We start from the raw sequence: 20,406 nt of genomic DNA on the forward strand, positions 1-20,406 counted from the left end.
CTCAATATTACTATTGTAGAGCCTGGCATTATTTATGACATTTTCTAGGCAAGCCACAAACTGAAAATAGAAACCAGGAGACATAAAGCCACTCGTAACCCCTAAGGAATGGCTTTGCAAGCTGTGTGACAGTGGAAAAGCTGAAAAGTAAAAGACTCGTTCGACTATCCTGGACAAAACCTCAGGCAGCACGAAAAAGAAATTTACCCTACACGTCAGAAATGAAACTGCACAGTGGAGAAACGCTGCAGACATGGGAGCCAAAGAAAGCCGAAAGACGCAGCCTCCCGACGGGTGAAACTCGTCCCTTTGCCAACTTCAGCTCTGTGCCCTCCTTCAGTTCTCCTCACACCATGTTTGGAAGTCAAGTGGTACACCTTACACTAACCATCTGCCCTGGATGCAGACAGCAGTCTGAGCAGACCAGCCAGAAATGGACAATAATGTGAAAGAACACGTGGGATTAAACAGCTCTGCGGCCACCGTGAGAACTGCTCCATGTCGAGCTTTTAGCCTTAGACAGCCCGCTGGCATCTGCAAAAACTTCATGGTCACCATTAACGTTGGAGTATAATTATGTGTTTTCACTCGAGGTGCTGTAGGCAAACCGGAGGTAATTTAGCCCCAGAGCAATTTTTATACATCCCCCAGACTTGCCCGCAATAGGCAGTAATGTCAGATTCCACTTGCCAATAATTGGATGGTAGCAGTTTCAGAACCAGCTAGATAGCACACAACTTTTTATTAGTCATAGGTGGCAGCTCGTAGACTGCATTTATGATCCAAGCGTTCTCTTCCAAAACCAAAAAGAAGTTTGTGTGCACAGTATTACCTACACAACAGCTGCACATGTGCCAGCAAAAGAGCAAGAGCAGGAGCCAGAGTATACCCAAGCCCTGCGTTAAGAGTTAACAAATCTCTATACTAATTACTCATTCACATCCCCTCGACTTTGCTTGATCAGCCTAAACCTTGTCATGCAGTCATGTGGAAACACAGCTGGAAAACTTCCTTGTGGGGGGAATTTGACCTGTTTGGACTATTATCCCGGCAGAGTTGGCAGTGCCAGCTCCGGACCCCTGACATGGGTTCATGCCCACACCTCTGCCCCTTGCTCTGCTGGCAGTGGCACCAAAAGCCAAAGACATCTTGCACCACCAAACACTGCAAACTACTTCGATGCTGGCTGGTGACAAGTGGCACAAGCCTTGGCAGCCACACACACAGCCAGATCTAGGATTCCCCCATACCTTTTTGACAACAGGAATCACCAGGAAGCAGCTGACAGCAGCAGGAGAGTCCAAACTCTTCTGCGGGGCCTTCAGAGGACACATGCCCTGCAGCCTGTACACTGAAATCTTCTGGTCCTGTGGAAGAACACATCAAATTCAATAAATTTCCATTGGTTCTCATATTTTTTACACTTTGATACCTGAATGAGATGCAACTACTTCGCAAACAGTTTTTATTTGTATTCTTCATATGCAAAGCCTGAATTTCCCTTTGTTTTCTCTGGAGACCATCAGCCTATGGGCAGGACCCAGGGGAGTTGCCTTCCCCAGAACGAGCTGTGACCCAAACCCAACCATACTCAGCACCACAGCTGTTATAGCAGCATATCTAAACCAGCACTGGCAACCCTGACTCTGAACAAACCCTGAATTTGTCAGGACAACTGAGACACTTTTTGTGCTCTTTTGCATTCACCTGTCAGTCCAGACTAATACTGGAGTTACACCTGCTCTACACCTCTACCTAATACAGAGCACTTGCTTTGGAGAATAGCAGCACATTTAATGTGGATCAAAAAGGTGAAAACAAAATGCTTTAAGATCTCTGCATTATACTTTTTCTATACTTCTCATTATGGGAAAAAGAAAAAAAAAAGAAAAAAAATTGAATATTTGAACCCTGCTTTAATTTGGGTGGACAGAAAAGTCAAATATCTTATTTACCAACATGGGAGAAAGCTATCCACCTTCACTCCATTCCAGCTTCCATACTCCAGCCATGTGAATTCACCAACACAGATCACTTATTCTGCACATGTGGCCTCCTCCCCCCCCACCCCGAAACTGAACTTCAGGAACATTTGTTTCATCTATTTTTTGCTTGCTTCGTGTCAGATGGTTGTGCAGAACAGGCTGACACTTAACACAGCCCTTTCTGATGGGCGGATGCAGGCTCGGAGATAAGCCAGCCATGCTCTCTCACTCTTATCTTCCCAGCAGTGGTTTTCCATGGTGAATGCTGCACTTGGGTGCCCATTTCCCACCAGATTCCAAATCCCTCCACCCTGTTTTACAACCCCGCCTATGACGCATGGTTTCTTTCACTGCTCCCCTTTATCACTCAGAGATAAGGACATTTCCCAGATGGAAACACTGGGTGCAGATATGCCCCTACTGAGACAGTTTTCACCTCAGGCAGCCGAGCTTCCCATGACTGCTCTGAACAGCAGGAGACACAACCATCCTCTGTGTGTCAGCCAAATAAGCATGCAGCACCAACACCCTGTGAGGCAGCAGGTGTCAAGCCATGCTGCTCAGGTCTGTTGTCTTAGTTCTACTGACTGCAGAAGCTGTGGGTTTGCATCCCTTGCGAGGAGGAGCACTTCAGCAGGGTGCTGATAGCCTTACCTCCGTGGCAGCCCAGAGGGCATTCTGAAATTTCAATTGGCAGCACAGCTTCATCCCGGGGCAGCTCATCCTCTCCACTTCTATCACCCCTTTTTCTGGATTCACCACAGTGTAGTTTCTGAAAAGAGCAAACAGTTGGCTGCAGCCAGCCTCCAACCTGCATAGGGCCACTTCTGGCCAAGCCACAGTGTGATGCAGACGGTGCTGCAGGGCTCTCCAAAGGGTTCTCATAAAGCAAAAGGCACAAAGACATGCCAGCTCTTCCTCGGGGTGGATGTGTGATTGCTGCTGTGAAGATTTCAGCTAAGCTATCCAACTTAGCAATAGATGAAGTGGATGAGGAGCACTCCCATTGCCAGTTACTATAACTCAGCTGTGAGATGAGCAGCTACAGCTGAAGAGCAGTAATTAATAGCTGGAAGCTCTCAGCCTCCCTCACCCATTAAGATTCTCAAGAGAATATATGCTCTTTTCCCAAGCTCACTGCCTCAGTATTATCTTGTTTCATTGCTAATTCTGGTACATAAACAGCAGATGACGATTCCTCCACATAAGAGCAAAGATCCGTAACCTGATAAATTCTTTTATAAATACGACCTATAAATATTTTTGCAACTACAAGGATTTTGTTTGTTTTGGGTTCGGGGGAGTTTATTGGCTTTGGGTGTTTGAACAACAACTGGATATTCACAATCGCATCTGCGAGCCCAGATGTTGGACCAACTGCAGCACAGGCAATCACACATCCCGAAATCTGTCATATAGAAGCAATTTGTTATTCAGCAGTCTCCAGCAATTGCATTGTCCGGTCAGGAAGCAGATTCCCCGAGATATATTGCTGTGAATACTTGGACAACGTCCACATATTCAAAATACATCTGTGGGTCCCATGTGTTTCAGCAGGAATAGCTCTACTGCCTGCACTGAACGGCTGGCCAGGCATCACAGCTAGCAAAGCAAACAGCTCAGGAACAAATCACGTACCTTTCCCATTAGGTTAATGCCTACGAATAATTAATACAAAACTCAGATCCATTTGTGAATGTTTCCAAATAAAACAAGGGCTATAAAGATCCATAACATCCATAAAAGCAAACCTAACCAGCCACGGGTCATAGGTGGCTGAGCAAAACACCATCATCTCAGTCACAATTTAATAACACTTACAGCACATACCTAGCCAGTATGGCACACATTTTACTGGAAGCGTACACTTGGATGCACACACAGCTTCAGGCATGTGGCTAACTCCTGATGATTTCAATAGGATTTAAGCATGTGCTTAATTGCTTTGCAGAACAGAGATGGAACTGCAGTCTCAATTAGGAAAGGTTTAGCGTTAAATGGCCTCATTAGGAAAGGCAGAACACGTCTGTTCTCATGTGCAAATGCTCCATCCTGTGTGTATGAATCATTACACTGCCCTAATCTTCTCCTCATATTAACTGAAGCAGAGTTAAGCTCATTAAATATCCTTTATAAAGCAACCACTGTTCCCAATTAAAAGAGTTTGGGAAAACAGCATTCAGTGTATCCTTGGCATTCACTCTAATGTACTTTCACCTTCTCTACCTCCCCTCAGAGGGGTAAGTGAAGACACTGAAGGATTTTTACTTTAAAAAGAAATGGGTAATAGGAGCCATCTAACCTGGTATTTTCCTTCCCATCCCAGAAAACCACAGTGTATTCCTGTCCTTGGGAGCAGAAGAAAGAAGACTGCTTCCCACAGGGCAGCAGGTACATGAATGTTGCAAAGGTGGGATCTTTCATCTGTCCTACCACAGAAATGGCCAGCGGACGCTGTGGGGAAAGGAAAAGAGAAGGACACACATCACAAAGGCAGCTGGAGGTCCAGATGGAAGAACAGAACCATAACCATTGCTATTAAAGCTACAGAGCCAAGGACTCCTTTAATAATATTTCCTGTGATGTACCCAGATCTGCACCAACTTCTCCTTACAAATCCCACCTCAGTGGTTCTTAGCATTCCTCTGTATCCCAGAATTTATTCAGATGTAAAATGCAAGAATTCTGGGACCTGACCCAACCTCTGCCTGTTTGTGAGTCAAGGCAACCTTTACTTGATGGCTCCAAGCCATCAACTTAATTAATGAGAAACGTAATACACCAATATCCTTTTTTTTCATACCTAAAATCCTTTTGCTATCCCCTCATTATAATTGGAGGGGTTTTGAAGTCTTTGTAGTTACATTCACAGCACGATGCTGTAGCTGCTTCTAGAAATTATGGGTAATGTCTTGCCCAAGCGAAATCAATAGCCTAACTGCCATTGACATCAAGGGACCTGCATATCACCCCAGACGTCTCAGGCCACCAACGTGCCATTGTTTCATTCATAAAACTCTAATTTAAGCTAGTAGAAGCTCTGGGCCAAATCAGCAGGAGGGGGAAACAGGCAACTGAGCTGCAGAGCTGTATCAAGAGGAAGGGGTGTCTGGTACCTTTTCTGGCTTAGTGTCCCAGCACTCCATCATAAGTGCCTGCATCCTATACAGCTGCACCTCCTCCGGCTGACCAAGAACAGGACGGATCCCTTTTGACAGCTTCTTTGCTATCTGCAGTTGATGCTGTCCCAGCACAGGCCGCTGACCGGACAGCAGCTCATACAGCACCATTCCATAGGAGAACATGTCAACCTAGAGCCAGCAACAGAGCAAACCTCCCATGGTAAAGGCAGCATGAAAGAATACAACGGGAAAGATAGCACTGCACAGCAACACAGCAGTTAGGAGGGAATTCAGCACGAAGCCACCACCACCCGTGGACATGCCACGGTTACCTTCTCATCATAGACTATGCGAGGCCGGATCTCAGGGGCTTGATAGCCTGGTGTGCCTTCCACCCCGAGTGCTCCCTCATGGAACGACTGCCGAGAGATCCCATAGTCAGACAGCTTGATATTGATGTGCTCCTTGACATCCAAGGACCACACCAAGATATTGTCTGACTTCAGGTCACAAAAGATGATGTTCTTCTTATGCAGGTAGGCGAGGCCAGTCACAATCTGATACGCTATTTTGTGTGTCAGCATGTGTCCCAGCGGCACAAAGGAAGACCCTGCCACAAAAGGAACAGTCTGCCTTCAGGTCTTGTAATCGTAACTGCTTTTTCCCCTTTCTTTCTCTTTCAAACTCCAAAGCAATAACTGAGAATGTTTTAAAACATCACCCAGTGCCAACATTCAAAGTGTTGCCATTCATGTTGCTATACAAATCTGGCAGCTGTATTCTGAGTTTTAAAACCCTTCCAACCTCCAGACCCCTGAATCTTCTGGTGAGAATTAATGCTTAACTGAAAGTTGACACACAGCCCAGGTGCCAAGAGGGTCAGATGGCCTCAATCTAACTCATTCTGAGTGCCATTCATTTGATAGCAACAAGAACACAGACAGTTACGGGAGAATTCAGACTGCCAGATACACATCTGTGGGGGGAAAAACACAGCACTACACAGGGAGAACTGAAGAGAGTTGCACTTCTTACTACGTAGCAGAAAAACTGAAAATCCAGTCTCCAAAGTAGTTTTCAAAACAATGAGCATCAGTTTTTACACTCAGTCCCCAGAGGCACAGCTGAAGAGCAATGCCATCCCTCCCAATTTCCCTCCTTCCCTTCCGTGAATCAAGCAGTGCTTTTGGCATTATCAATCATTTGTCACTATTGTGACCCAGCTGTGAGATCTCCCAGGAGGGAGACTGTGCTTTTTACCTTTGGAGTTTTCAGATAAGACAGTGGTGAGGCTGCCCAGAGGGGCCAGCTCCAGCGCAAAGCAGAGTGGATGGATGCTGATGCCAATGAGGGAGACAATGCAGGGGTGCTGCAGCGAGTGGAGCATGCTGGCCTCCTGGCGGAACTCAGAGAAGTTCTTCATGGCATCCATGGCTCTCAGGTGTTTCAGCATGGTATCTGGCAAGACATACAAACTCCTCAGTCCCCAGCTAAAAAGAAAAGAATGTTTATTATACCCTCTTTGGAGGGTACTAATCACTGAGAAAATGAACCCTTTTAAACTAACGTCTTCTGGGGGTGGATGTTACATTGCAGACCCTTCAGAGGAAGGGGTCTTTCCTACCCTTGCCCAACTGCCCTCTCAGAAGTGGGACTCTATTGTCCTTCTGCCATGGGACACTCCAGGCTGCTCAGGCAAGCGTGCTATGTGCCAGTGGGACAGCAGCTGTCTGCTTCTTCATCTCAGGGCTTCCCTGGTATATGAAGAAATTGAAGCACCTTCTCCATTTCTTCTGTCCTTGGACTGAACCTCTGATGGAAATCTGGGCTCAACACCCAGCATACACAGTATGAGAGGACATCCCTGCCTGCCCAAGAAGTGGAACAGGAGGATTTCCAATTTCCTTTCTTTATGTGCTGGCATAGATGGAATAAGACTTATTAAAAGTCTTATTAAAAGGTAGAACTGCAAACCCTTAGTGCAAACCCACGCAAATACACACTTCTCATTGCCAATGACCTTCCTCTCTGACATCCTACAGTGAAAATGGTCTTAGTTTCTGTACCTTACAGGTGTTGACATGAAAGACTCCTTAAAGACACCTTCCTCCTCCATGAAAACACATCGGTTTTGCAGCTTATTTCAAAGCTGTATACAAACAGGTGCTGCCAGCACTTCAGAGAGCAAAGGCTTTTTGGTCTTAGCTTGTGATCTCAGGCTGCAAGAGTAAATCTCAGTGCTGATTCTGTACCGTACCTGCAGCTGATGTGGGAGAACCACTGCATTTTTTTATTTGAAATCTCTTCACAGCCACTGGTTTTCCTTGGTATCGTGCCCGATATATAACAGTTCCACTTCCACCCTGGCCAAGAACGTTGTTTTCATTTTCACTCCATTCCAGTTTGCTGTTTTCCAAGAACAATCTGCCAAAAAGAGATTGGGGCTTTTTAATTAAAAGACAAGCTTTAAAGTTTAAAGGCACTGTAAATTCATGTTTTTCACACATCCCTCCTTAGGTTCTTGTTATATCTGCTGAACTGACTGGATCCCCTTTTTCATCTCAAGGTACTCTGTGCTGGTTCACATACAGCTCAACAGATTCCTTGCAGAAAGAAAAGTAATGAGCAAATAAGTGAAAAAGGCTTTTTACTGGGTGCCAGCTTATCCTATGAGAACCCAATAGATCTGCAAAGCACATGAACTCCTTCTCCAAGCAGATGGCACAGCTACAGACATTTCTAACATTTATCTGTATTAATGATTTTTTTGTTTGTTTCATTTACCTCCTGTTCCACTTCTTTCTGTTGAGGCAGGACAGGATGTTTATGAACAGCCCTACACTCCAAAACCTGATTATTTCAATCAGCTTACTGTTCCCAGGCTGTAATTCATCATTTCCCCACTCTTCCAGAACCCAAACATCTCCACTCACCTCACACCAGCCAAATAAGTCTGTAGGAGAGACCATAGTGGTTGGCCTCTGGTGATGCCAGCCCAAGGTACCTATCAAAATGACTGTAAAAAGGGAAGCAATGGGAACACAGAAAGGCTCCAAGAGCAGCTGACAGGACACCATTTGGTCGAGGCGTCTCACAGCTCTGCTTCCAGCCCAAAGAGGTTTGAGAAATATGAACTGAAAGGGACTCTGGTCTTGTGTTCTGCCTGCCGGGGAACACGATCCATATGGAATGCAGGTAAGCAGCTAACAAAATTAGAAATGCTGCTAGAGGTAGGAAAGTGTTTCAGGTGCTCAGGATTGTCACACTACTAATCCACATGCAGTGGAACCACACAGAAGCCTCAGCCCAATGCGAGTTCTGTAGTGGCACCTATATAAACTCACTCTCCTAAAGGTGATCTAAGCATCAGTCTTGTGACACAGCAGCACTGCTTTTTGGTCCTGCCATAGTAAATTTCCATCCTGGTTCATACCATCTGAGGAAGACTTCAACAACAGCAGAGTACTGCTGTACTCTGCATTGGACAATGCAGGACAAAAGCGACATCAAAAAGAGACTTCCATATTGCACTGCTGTGATACTAGAGGACTCAATAAAGTGGAAAATAAAGCCACAGAATGGCTTGGTTGGAAGAGACCTTAAAAGACCACCCAGTTCCAATCGCCATGCCATAAGCAGGCACACCTTCCACTCATAATCCTCACCGTCAGCGTGCTCCTCTAGCAGAGATGGTTTAGGAAGAACACAAACAACTGAATTACAACTGAATGCACGCTGAAATTAAACCAGAGGCCATTGAATAACATTACCTGGCAGGAAAATCTGTCATGAAGAGCTCTGGGACCAGCTCTTGGAGAGAAACAGGGATGTCGGGGTGGTTAGGGCACGTGATGTAGTCCAGTTCAATGGCAGTCAGAACGCAGTCCTCCATGTTGAAGTACTGAGCATCCTCTGCCCTCTCACCACACTCGTCCTCCAGCCTGGAAGCAGCACAGATGTGGCAGGGCACATACTGCTCCATCAGCAACGTACCGTCACTCTCAGTGGCTGTGAGTGCTTCAAACCAGGCAAACAAACAGAAAACATAACTCAAACTGAGAAGGAGCAACGGCTCTGAGTGCATTCAAGTGTCTGCAGCCGCTACCTGGATCCACTGGCAGGAAAAGGTCAGACTCGTGACTGCTGCAGTTTGTGAAAGCAGGCTTATGAAAGCTGATGCAGGGCAGGAGAAAGCACTCTCTGCAGCACTGAAGGCAGGAACACATTGCTCTCTCTCATGAGCAACATTTTCAGACCCTCTGAGGGAAAAGCTACCACGACAGAACTTCTCCCATCAACTACAGAGGGATTCGGTGTTGTCAGCCCCCATTAAATGTCTACAATCCAGTGGATGCATCCAGGCCGCAGCCTTTGAAGTCATGACTCTTCTCAAGCTCCAGTGATTAACATTATCATTATTTTAATCTAAAGGCAAATAAAATCTCCTTTTAAGTTTGTAGCATGCAGAACGTGATTATGTGCGACAACTGTTTCCTTGGGAGAACCTCCAATTAAGAGATTCTGGCACTGTGTTCCAGACCGCTGAGTGACCGATACGAGATGACAAAGAATATTGAGACTTTGTTTTGGTTTTAAACAAAGTGTACTGGGGTTGCAAACGGCCCGCTGGGTAACAGCATGATCTGTGCTGATCACAGGAAAAATAACTGCTGGAGTCAAGGAAGTTACCTTGGCACAGAATCCTTGGTATCATATTCACTCATGCCGCTCACATCTCAATTTTATTAATTACAAGCTATTCAAAATGGGGGATAAAAAGCTGATCCCGGCTGACCCCAAAAGGAGTTTTGGCACTGAGGGACAGCACCAAGTAGTTTGGGTGAAATCCTGCCCCTACTACGAGCAAGGGAAGAGACTCTCACTCCTATACAAGCAGGTCTTGCTTCAATTGTAATATTTCACTTGTGCTTGCTGAGATTGATGGGATGAAAGACGCAAGGTGTAGACCAATGGTTGCTGGCAGAGAATCTCAATCTGTCTGCAGCTTATCAGCTTCTCTGAGACATTATTGGCTCGAGACTCTCAGAGCCCAAGGGGTTTTCATTTAATATGCAATACTGCACACCTGGAGAGCTTTGCCAAAGAACTTTATGTTACACAGACATAACACCACACCAAAAATTACAACACTTCTCTTACCAGGAAACCACTGGTCTATCAAAGAGTTGACATGATCTGTGATGAACGCCATGGCTGAAAAGTCTCTTGCTTCTGACTGGCAAATGATTTTAATTCCCCCACTTTTTTTCTTTTTCCAGTTGACATCAGAAGATTCAACACTGTTTAAGAAAGACAAAAGACAGTGGAATGAAGCTTTTGTTAAGAATCGGTGTCAACAAACTTTCTTTCTCCTAGGAAAGCTGAGCTACAAAATAACATGCAGTTCATAGGCAATCAAAATAAAACCTTAGCTTTGAATATGAATTTCAATTCAGTCCATTCTGCAAATGACTTTGAGAAGAAATTGCTCATAGTAGGTAAATGCATCTTTACTACAAAGGGCTTAGTTCTGTAATTCCCTGAAGCACAGTACATGAGAAGATATACTACGACCACAACCTTGGTCCAGAGTTTAGGGTTCTAGCCTCTGATTTGCAATGTCTGTCCAAGTCTCTGTTCAGCTGCAGACTGCCAAAATGAATTCAGGAAAGACACTATATTCTTCTGGTTTCCAACTACACAGCAGCACCAATGGTTCTTTCCCTATCTTTCCAGGGACTGGAAGAGTAAATGCACATGCAGATAATGCAGAGAAGAACATTGAAGTGGCCACCAGCTCCTCACATCTGTGACAGAACATGGATGGCAGCTTTCCTCCAGCCTCACAGCCAGCAGATCTACCTTGGCCAGATTAAACCCACTGCCCATGGCTCTTGTCACATGCATTCTGATAGCAGTGAAGCACCTTCACTCATCTGGATTGCTGCCACACAATAGTGGAAATAGTGGATTCACTGGAAAACTCACTGACTTAAGGAAACCTTTGCAGGTGTAAATGTGTGATTTTTCCTGGCAAAGTGTTCTGCTGTGAATACCACTCTCTGTTTTCAGGTCTCTTTAAATTTGTGGCTGCAATAACACGTAAGGCTGATACATTCAGAACTGCCATGCAATCACTTACTCATCGTTGCTGTCACCAGCTGTTACCAGATGAGTTATGTCTATTAGAAGAGCCTCCTCTTCCACCGATGAGTGAGCACTGACAATGAGTCAGGCCCATCCATCTGCATTCAGATGATGTGCTTCACACACTCTATTAGTCCCCTGTAACGCATGCTGCATTACAAACACAAATTACCTAAGATAGCCTCCATCAAAGGTAACGAACAGACCTTCCTGCCAGTAAACAGTGTGAGTCCTTTTGACTCGGAATGTGCTGCAGCGGTTTCTTTGGGTGCCTGTGAAGCTGTAGATGGTCACCTTTTTGTTTCTTGTCTTGGTGTTCTTCTTGTTTTCAAACAGCTGAAAACAAACGAAAGCATGATAATCATCGAAACACTGAAATTGCTCTTAATAACATTGTTTTAATCAGGTATTATGGTGATGACTCTTTCTGGCCTTCATAGATGCTACCATAACATTTCCACATAGGACAATCTGTACTCATAAAAAAATCGCACTGGAATGAAAATAGGCACATTCAAAGCTGGTTTCACAGCAATGAAAACATTTCCACGCCGCTCAAAAAAGAACAGTTCCATGGCAGCAAACAGCTCCACAAGAAAAATGTAGAGCTGCAGGAACAGGTCAACAGGAGGCCACAGAGATGATGAGAGGGTTTGGAGCACATCTCCTGTGAAGAAAGGCTGAGGGAGCTGGGCTTGATCAGCCTGGAGAAGGCTCCAAGGAGACCTCACTACAGCCTTTCACTACTTAGGGGAGCTTAATTCGACAATCAGGACATTTGTGACATGAACTCTTCAATTCCATAAGTTTTAAAAAGGCAGAGCTAAGTGCTGAGCTCCAATTTACCACTAATTTAGCAGATGATCAAGTCTGCCCTCAGTGTAGAGCTAACTTTTCCACCTGTTTCAGTGGGAGGAAGATGGCTTCCCTCCAACGCATTTCAAACCAGCACTTCGAGCAAAAGGTGCTTTTGTTTTCAAACCAAAGCATTAATCTGCAGGCCTTCACTGTATTCACTTCCCTGGAACTTATTTCTCTGCAGACGTCTTTCCATGTACCTCACCAAGGACTGAATAAGGTCACTAGCAAAGGTGTTCTAAGGTTATGCAGGGTCCATGGGGATGTAAGCAAGGAGTTGCCAAGGCAGCCCTTTAAAACAGGTGAAATTACGAAATGGTTTCAGAAACCTGGAACTCAGAGTACCTTCCAAAGACAAGGAACAGTTTTCCACGTTCTGTATATCAGTGACAGAACACAGTGTAAATGCTGTTAAGAAGCATTAAATAGCTGTTAAGAAGATACCATGGCAATACTAAAAACATTCTGCTGGTATTTATTATAGCTTCCAGCAGATCTGTGTTTTCAGATATAAGCTGCTGTAAAAAAACCATCTATATAGCAACAAAATTCACTTAGCTTTCAGAACCTTACAAAGACTACTTTAGTAATATGCATACTACTTCCACTAATGGATGCCTGCTTGCACTCATTATCTCTAATTAAGGCAACAGTCTTGTAATTTTTTCCCTCATTTAAACCCATATAGATCCAAGCTGACTTGATGGAGGTATTCCAGATCTCCACTGGGAAACAAGAGCAGAGTCTGGCCCGGTGGAATGGTCATGGACAAGAGCTGCAGGCAGAACTCCAAATATTTGCTGCTGGAAGGTGCTGGGGGTACTGAGCTCTGTCAGAGAACAGTGCAACAAGGAGACAGTGGAAAAGGCAGGTTTCCATCCCTCATCCCAATTTGCTGTTCTAAGTAGCTCCTACTGTAAGAACAGTTTCAGATTTTGATTGCAGAGTCTTATCACCCCATATTTACATGAGCCATAATATTGAAGGCCATGACTGAATCAAGCTAGATGGGAAGAAACACTCCAAGTACTAACTTCAGCAGCCTTTTTTTCCTTGCAGAGAGATACAGTCACCTACCTGGAGGTCCATCTCTGCCAAGCTAATTAACATTCGTGCAATGAATCTTTGCCAGAAGCCAACTGGGACAAAACTCATCTTGAAGACCCTCTGGATGGTATTTGTGGTCTGGTGGCAGAACCCGTGGATATCTAACGCTGGCTTGGTGGGAAGCAGATGAGGGAGGAGGTAGCTGAAACAAACCAAATTCAGCAGCTCAAACTTCAGCTACAGCTTGTAACAGTGAGTACATTGTTACTGGATAATAAGGCGATTCAGTCTCCAAAGAGATTTTTAATGGCACAGCCTACTGCATATAAAAAAGCTTTTAGGCTGAAGGCACTGCAGCAATACATGGAGAAGTTCATTTACACTATGGAAGCAAGCAGAGGCAAAACAGACATGACATAATTCAGCCAGGGCTATTGGACGGGGCTAAAATTGATGTAATCAGCAGGACATTTGTGTAATCACAAATTAAATGCGTGAAAATACGAGAGTCATTAGAACAGCTGTGATGTTGAGCCTCATTCAGGCTCGGTGTCTTTATTACCGTGCTCTGGTAGTAAACAGAAGAATACAGCTGTGCTGCTACGTGCAACAGAAGCTCAATGCAGAAACATACAGCAGCTCGGCTTCTTTAAGTCCAGAAGGTGGGGAGAGGAGGTGTGGTGGGAGGTGGCAACCAGACATTTACAGGCTACAGGGATGAGGCTGCTCTGGCTCTCATCCCAGCCCCAAGCATTAAGCATCTCATGTGTCAGTACGACAGTGTTCCCTGCTGCACTGTGCTGCTGGACACCCTGCCACAGCCCTGACAGACTTCCACAGCCAGGACTCACTGTGCCAGACTGATGCCAGCAGAGATGTTACTTGCCTTCCTCCATCTCATTCTGCAAGCACAGACTAGGTCCAGCAGTGGATCTTTTCCCAAGTGTGGGAGGAAACCCAGAGCTACAGGACTACCAGAAGAGAGCAGTGGTGGAGCAGAGGCCCACAGAAAGTTTTCAAATTATTTTCAGATCTCTGAGTAAGCACTGAGTATTCACTTGTTCTGATCCTTGTGATCTTGGAAGCTAAAACTTTGGAAGCATAAAACTGTTTTGAAAACTACAAGCTTATGACATTCAATACCTGCCAATAAATCTGTAAATCGGTGATACTCTTCTGTACCAAATAACATTCCAAGATGCTTATATGATCCAAAACCAGCCCAAATCACATTTGCTTGTAAGCAGAAACACTGCTGTTTCATCAGCGTTGAGCCTGAGAAAATTTGTCAGCATCTGGGGCTCATCACTGACGGGCATCATGACAGCAAGGAGGCAAACAGCCAAGGGCCTCGACCAACACACACTGACAGAGACAAGACACACTACTAGAACTAATGTTGGGTCGAAATCCAATGCTTTAAGCCTATCACATTTTCTCTCCAGCAGCTGTAGTACTCTGTGAAAACTGAAAAGTCACTTTGGAAAAGGTACCTATCACTGGACAACAGCTTTCTCCATATGTCACAGTCCATAATATCTGACTGCGTTTCCCATGATCAAATTATCCCTTCCATAAAATTATCTTTGGAATGTACAACTGATAAAAATTTCTCTTCACTTACAAATTACAGTAACAACAGTCATATTTTCAACTGTATTTTTACAAGCAGATCAAAGCTAAGTTGTATGCACCTCAGGTGGAGAAATGGAGTGCATTAGCCTTGCTCTACACAAGTGGAGGACACACTTTATGACAGCCAATAAATCTTCCTCAGTGCCTCAGAGAAAGGGTCTATGAGCATTAGAATTAAGAAGGCCAGTGAGGCCCTTCTGGACCACAAGTATATAGTGGATTATAATACAGATGGAGATTTGATGCTCCTGAACAACAGCCAATGCAAATTTTGGAAATATGTGAAACATGCCCCCATCCACCCTTTCAGAACAGAGACCAGCAGCTGCTTTCTCTGCTCACTGCACAGAAATCCTATCTGGCAATCTAGACAATAATTGCAGAAGCGCAGTAACAAATAATTGCTCTGTGTCTGGCTGGCACGTTAAATTAATCCAACCTGCCAGAGCTGCAGTCTGTCAGTGGGAAGAATATTCTGTTAATGTGGCTTGAATCACTCTAAAAAAGATTGGGCAGGCCATGAAAAAGCAGTTTCCCTATTCTTGAGGCTCAAACAATGTGATTGCCTTGGACAAAAATGGCAGAGAGCGACGAGGAGTCCAAAAGTCATTTTGGACTAAGCAGAAACCTCACTGCTGTATCTGTGTTAAGCCTGAGAAAATTTGTTGGCATCCGGGACTGGATAAGTGACAGGCATAATGACAGAACAGAGAATGCTGCACTTGTGCTGGCATTCAGAGCTCCCAAGAGGCTGAGGGCAACACAGCCATGCTGTCCTGGAAGGGCAAGGTAGTGAAATGCAAATGCTGCAGTAGAAGTGCACTGCGAGGACGGTTTCACCATTAACCCAACAACAGGCGGTCGCCAAGCAGATGGGAGAGAGAAAAATAGCAGGGAACTCTGCCCAGAAGGGATGGGGGGTGGGAGGTAGGGGGGAGGAAGATTCATTGACATTTAAAGAGAATGAGGTTTCCTGCACTATTTCTAGGAAAACTATTGATCAGCAGCTTTGGATGATGCTAAAAAATAAGGAAGTCACGTAGCTACTGAAGCAACACTTCCCTGCTTTCACTAGAAATAAAACACTCGTTGCATTCAGGGCTGATGTAATTACTGATTACAGAAAGTCTTCTGCCATACTCTGGAGTGAGGATCTTCCATCAGAAACAGATGACTCCAGCCCATCTATGTTTCAGGCCTAGCAGCCAGGAGCCTCACATTCACTCTCAGCTACAGCGGTGCCAACCAAGCGCTCAAAGCTCCCACCTCTTCACCACCACACTCCTGCCCGTGCCACTGCCCCCCTGTGCTGGTGGCCGAGTTGGTCACCTGAGCATCCCTTACCCTGTCAGTCTCAGTGCACTGCATGGGCAAAGACTTGCCTTGGAAAGTTCTCAAACTCATTTGGACAACAGGATGCTCGTGCCAGACTACCGCTTACAATGACAAAGCCTGTTAATGTCCACTGATTAAACAGCCAGTTTCCTCCAGCCTAGCTAAACACCTCTAATTATCAACCTACCTGTTATTGGCTACCGGCAGGGCGATTTCAAACTTGGCCAAGAACTGGAAGTACTGCTCTTCAGTTTGTTCAGTGAAGCCCGTCCCAACTAGCAGCATCCTGAGATCCTCTGCTCTGATGACTCCATTTTTAGCTACAGACTTGGAGCTCTTGATGTTGAAAATCCTCTGCAGACATTCGGAGAGCCAGACGGGGTCAAGGAAGTAGAGATTTCTCAGGCCATGGCTTGTGTCTGGGAAATGGAGTAGTGTACCTGTTTCTATGAGGAAATTAATTGCTGCAAGACAAAACAAAAAAACAAAGAACAACACAACTGTAGATGAGCAACTGACCAGCATTAGGAAAGCACACAGCGAAGACGAGGAGGGATATTAGGCATCCCTGAGCAGCTTTATCCACACCAGGTATAGACAGCATGTAGCAAAGCAAAAACAACTCGCCCTTGTGGAGTGCTGCTATCTGGCATTCCACTTGTAAAACCCCCACACTGTCTAACCATCCATATTTCTGTGCCCATTACACCTCCCCTTCATTCTCCTCCTGCCAGCCCACCAAGCCTGTCCCTGGCTCCTGCAGAGCAAGGCTTCCAGAAATATCACAGGACAAGGGCCCTATTCTTCACTGAATGTTTCAATTGGTCACACACTAATTGCCAAGAAATTATCAGCCTGCCATGACCTACCAGTCTGCAAGTCCTCGTAATCTTTGATATCATTTCCAGGGGTTTGCTCAATGATCAGCTCTATCTGTCTGTCTGTTAGATACTGCACATCATCATTCTGACTTCTTTTATACTGCTCTGCAAGGACGGCTTCTTGAAGACTAAGGTAACTCCTTGGAATCTGCAAGACACATAAGAAAAACAGCAGGATAAGTATCAGACAGCAACCACTCTGCTAGTGATGACCTGTCTAAACCATCTCCCCTTTACAAAGATCTTAAAAAACACTGCTTTTTCCAAAGCCACTTTGTACTCCTTGCATGCTTCCAGCAGCAACAATTCCCAAAATTCACCTCCCAGTCCAAACCCAGCCCACAAAAAAAACAAAGCTGCCATTGGGAAGGAAAACCACTACAAAGCATAATTCTCACCAATCTCCCAGCAAGTTTCTGGGAGCAAATTGAGCTGCCAACGTCCTTCATGTTGCAAGTGACATGGAAAATCAGCTGTCGGAGTCCATCGAGGCCTTCCAAAGTCTTACATGAGAGCTCACTGCAAAAGTCATGCAAGGGTGAGGATTACCAAACCTTATCAGCATGCTGGCTTCCTTTCCATGCTCACTTTCTCTTATCACTGACTAAATTTCCTGTGTCAGATGAATAGGAGGAAGGCTGTCAGTGAGCATTTTTAGCTTCAGAGAAAAATACTAAGAGGTCTGGAAAATAAATCCTAAGCCAAACTCTGCTCTGCTTGCTTCATTTGCCACAGAGGGTTCTTCTATTCTCTATGCACTGTGACCTATCGGGTCTTCCTTGGGACACCAACCAAAGCTATCACCCTTTTTCCCTTTAGTGCTGCACACATCCTGGAAAGGACTGAAAGATGAGGAAAATCCTGTGTTCCAGCAGTCTCTGGAGATGAGTCCAGTCCTCCCAGCCTCAGATCAAAGAGACACGATGATGATGACTACCAGACACCTTTTCCCACTCTCATTCCAGCCCTCGCTCATCTGGGTTCTGTTATCTGGGAATTGGTGCTTAGATCCTAAAAGCTGGCCTTCATTCCGGCTTTGATAGCTAACAAACTTCTCTTTCCAATTCCTGCTACTCCTGGTCGTTTTGTGGGCTGAATAAAACAGTTCCCTTCCACTTTCCCCAACAAAAGGTCTTTCTAACTGATCCCACACATGTTCCTGTGGCCAACAGAAAATACTTTTCTAAAACAACAAGCTTTATCTTAAACCTCAGCCATCAGTGGCAGTAGGAAGTCTAAGCTCACTGGGATGCTGACGGTGCAGCACTGACAAACACACCCCAGGCTCATCACACAGGGCTTTACAACATGCACCCTGCACACTCCTCCAGCAAAATTAGGCTGGAAGAAAGGAAGATGAAGGGGAGTGAGAGGGATGTGGGGCAGGGAAAGAGAGAAAGTCCCCTTGAGATAGGAGGAATGAGATCACAATGACAGGAAAAGACGTTTAGAGGACTGAACCACAGTGTGTTCTCCGCTGCACTGTGCGTCCGCATGCCTCACATTGGCTCCCTGGTACTTCTCCCATCCACAGGCAGATGAAAGAGCCAGCTGGGGGGCCTGATGCAAAGCTTGCATTTGCAGAGCGGAGTGTGGGAGGTCTCCTGACAGCTCTGCCAGGCAGCAGATGCGAAGCGCAATGGGACATAGCAGTGCCCTTCTTTACTTGCCAGCTGCCACCTGCTCGTGCCCCAGGCATTGGCAACCTCACGCTGTTTGGAGCTGGTTGGTGCCAGCCGGTTGCATCCGCACTCCTCTGTGCTGTGCACCTCCTTGGCTGACAGAGCCACTCTTTCCCCAGCACGAAAGCCTCCTCTTCCCAAGGGCATTCTCCATCAGATGGGAGGGAGCTGTGTGAGGCTCCGTGGCCTGATACCAATCTGACAGGCAGCACAGCCCCTGTGCTATCACATACAGAGAGCTGAAACGGCACAGCTTTGGGCTGCTGGTAGCTCGTGGGGCTGACTCACCCCTCACTGTGCTCAGGCAGCAAGAAGTTCCCACGCAGCCTCCCCTACCAAACCTTGCAGCACCCTCCATGTAATCATCATCACTGGTAAAATAAGCTTTGCATTGTTATATTTGCATTCTATATGCATTATTAACTTATTATAAAATAAGCTAAGCATTAATTACTCAATCTGCGTGCTCTAGCCCTGTGACTAATTAATAAACCATACCAGCATCTAGCCAGTGAGAGAGCTGAGCAGAACAGGAGCACTGAAAGACGTGGCCAAGGTCATGGCTTTAGAGCTCCCAGCTTCAGCCCCATGATCAGCCCTCTGCACCACACTCAACTCCTCTCTGATTACACCATGTTACCTCAATCAAAAAATAGATAAAATGCCGTGCTGACGAGTCTACAAATTGGTTCTGTTGCCAAGGAGATGAAGTATTACGAAAATCATTTAAAGTGACATAAAATAGGGTGACTGAGCTTCATAAAGGCAAATACACAAGTACTTACTGCAGGTGCTTGAATGTGATATCTGGGAAACCAGTTGCTCTGGATCCAGAGGGAGAGCGACAGAGAGCCAGGACGTAAGCCCTCAGCGTTGCTATCCTCTCAACACGGAATTTGGTTTCAATTAAATCAAGGTGTGTTCCTACCACTAACACTGCTGAATTTGGAGCTTTGGCCTGCAAGAGAAAACACGGACAGTGATCTAATCTAGCAAACTATGTCCGCTCGGACAAAGGAGGAACTAGCTTAACCTGCAGCTGGAAGATCTAATTTTGATACCCTGGAAAAGGTAAGTGACACTCCAGGAAGGACATCTGGGGAAATAACACAAACATTTGCACTGGAGGTATATGGAGAAGTGAGATAAACTGCTAGAAATACCCAAATCTACTCCATCTTGAATCAGTGGAAAGGAATGGATGAGAAGATCTTGTGGTTTCTTCCAACCCTTCCGTGATTCTATCACAGAACTGGAAAACACCCAGATCTCAGGAAACACGCTGCCAAGTACAATGGGATTGCAAAAATTCAAGCAGGGATCAGCCAGTGGATCAAAAGACTTCAACCGCAAAAAAATACCCTGTTCCTATTTTTGTTTCAAACCACCATCTCCTTCTCTCATTTGATCTCTCCTAGTTTGCCTACAGACCATGAACAAATACTTCCTTGGGGTTTTTGCCTTATCTTCTCATAACCTAGTCTATTACAACCCTTATTTACCCCTTCCCCAAGCTGGAAAGGTCTATTTAATTGCTCTGCATTCAGAAATATTTCCGTACTTACAAGCATCATGCTCACATTTCTCTGTATCTTTTCTGAAGCTGCTATGTGCTTACTGAGATGTGTGAAGGACCATAGGTACATCATACATGTCTGAAATACAGTAATTATCTTCTCTGGTGTATTACTTAGCTGTTGATTGCTGTTGAATA

The 20,406-nt window shown here is 45.3% G+C and overlaps 1 protein-coding gene across 1 annotated transcript in view; it reads right to left on the minus strand.

Moving 5' to 3' along the window:
* The window catches only part of LRRK1 (leucine rich repeat kinase 1), a gene marked incomplete at both ends in the record, with an annotated part of 64,520 nt that overhangs the window by 6,221 nt on the left and 37,893 nt on the right, over positions 1-20,406 (minus strand). The window contains 15 exons of the mRNA XM_079540745.1: positions 1,251-1,367; positions 2,640-2,757; positions 4,288-4,439; positions 5,102-5,296; positions 5,440-5,717; positions 6,368-6,565; positions 7,365-7,531; positions 8,878-9,124; positions 10,268-10,407; positions 11,427-11,590; positions 13,190-13,361; positions 16,317-16,593; positions 16,999-17,158; positions 17,409-17,529; positions 19,478-19,650. Coding sequence (XP_079396871.1) covers positions 1,251-1,367; positions 2,640-2,757; positions 4,288-4,439; positions 5,102-5,296; positions 5,440-5,717; positions 6,368-6,565; positions 7,365-7,531; positions 8,878-9,124; positions 10,268-10,407; positions 11,427-11,590; positions 13,190-13,361; positions 16,317-16,593; positions 16,999-17,158; positions 17,409-17,529; positions 19,478-19,650 — 2,679 coding nt within the window. The remainder of the gene's footprint in view (positions 1-1,250; positions 1,368-2,639; positions 2,758-4,287; positions 4,440-5,101; positions 5,297-5,439; positions 5,718-6,367; positions 6,566-7,364; positions 7,532-8,877; positions 9,125-10,267; positions 10,408-11,426; positions 11,591-13,189; positions 13,362-16,316; positions 16,594-16,998; positions 17,159-17,408; positions 17,530-19,477; positions 19,651-20,406) is intronic.

This window comes from Tetrao urogallus, assembly GCF_951394365.1.
Source record: "Tetrao urogallus genome assembly, chromosome: 11".
Lineage (NCBI taxonomy): Eukaryota > Metazoa > Chordata > Aves > Galliformes > Phasianidae > Tetrao > Tetrao urogallus.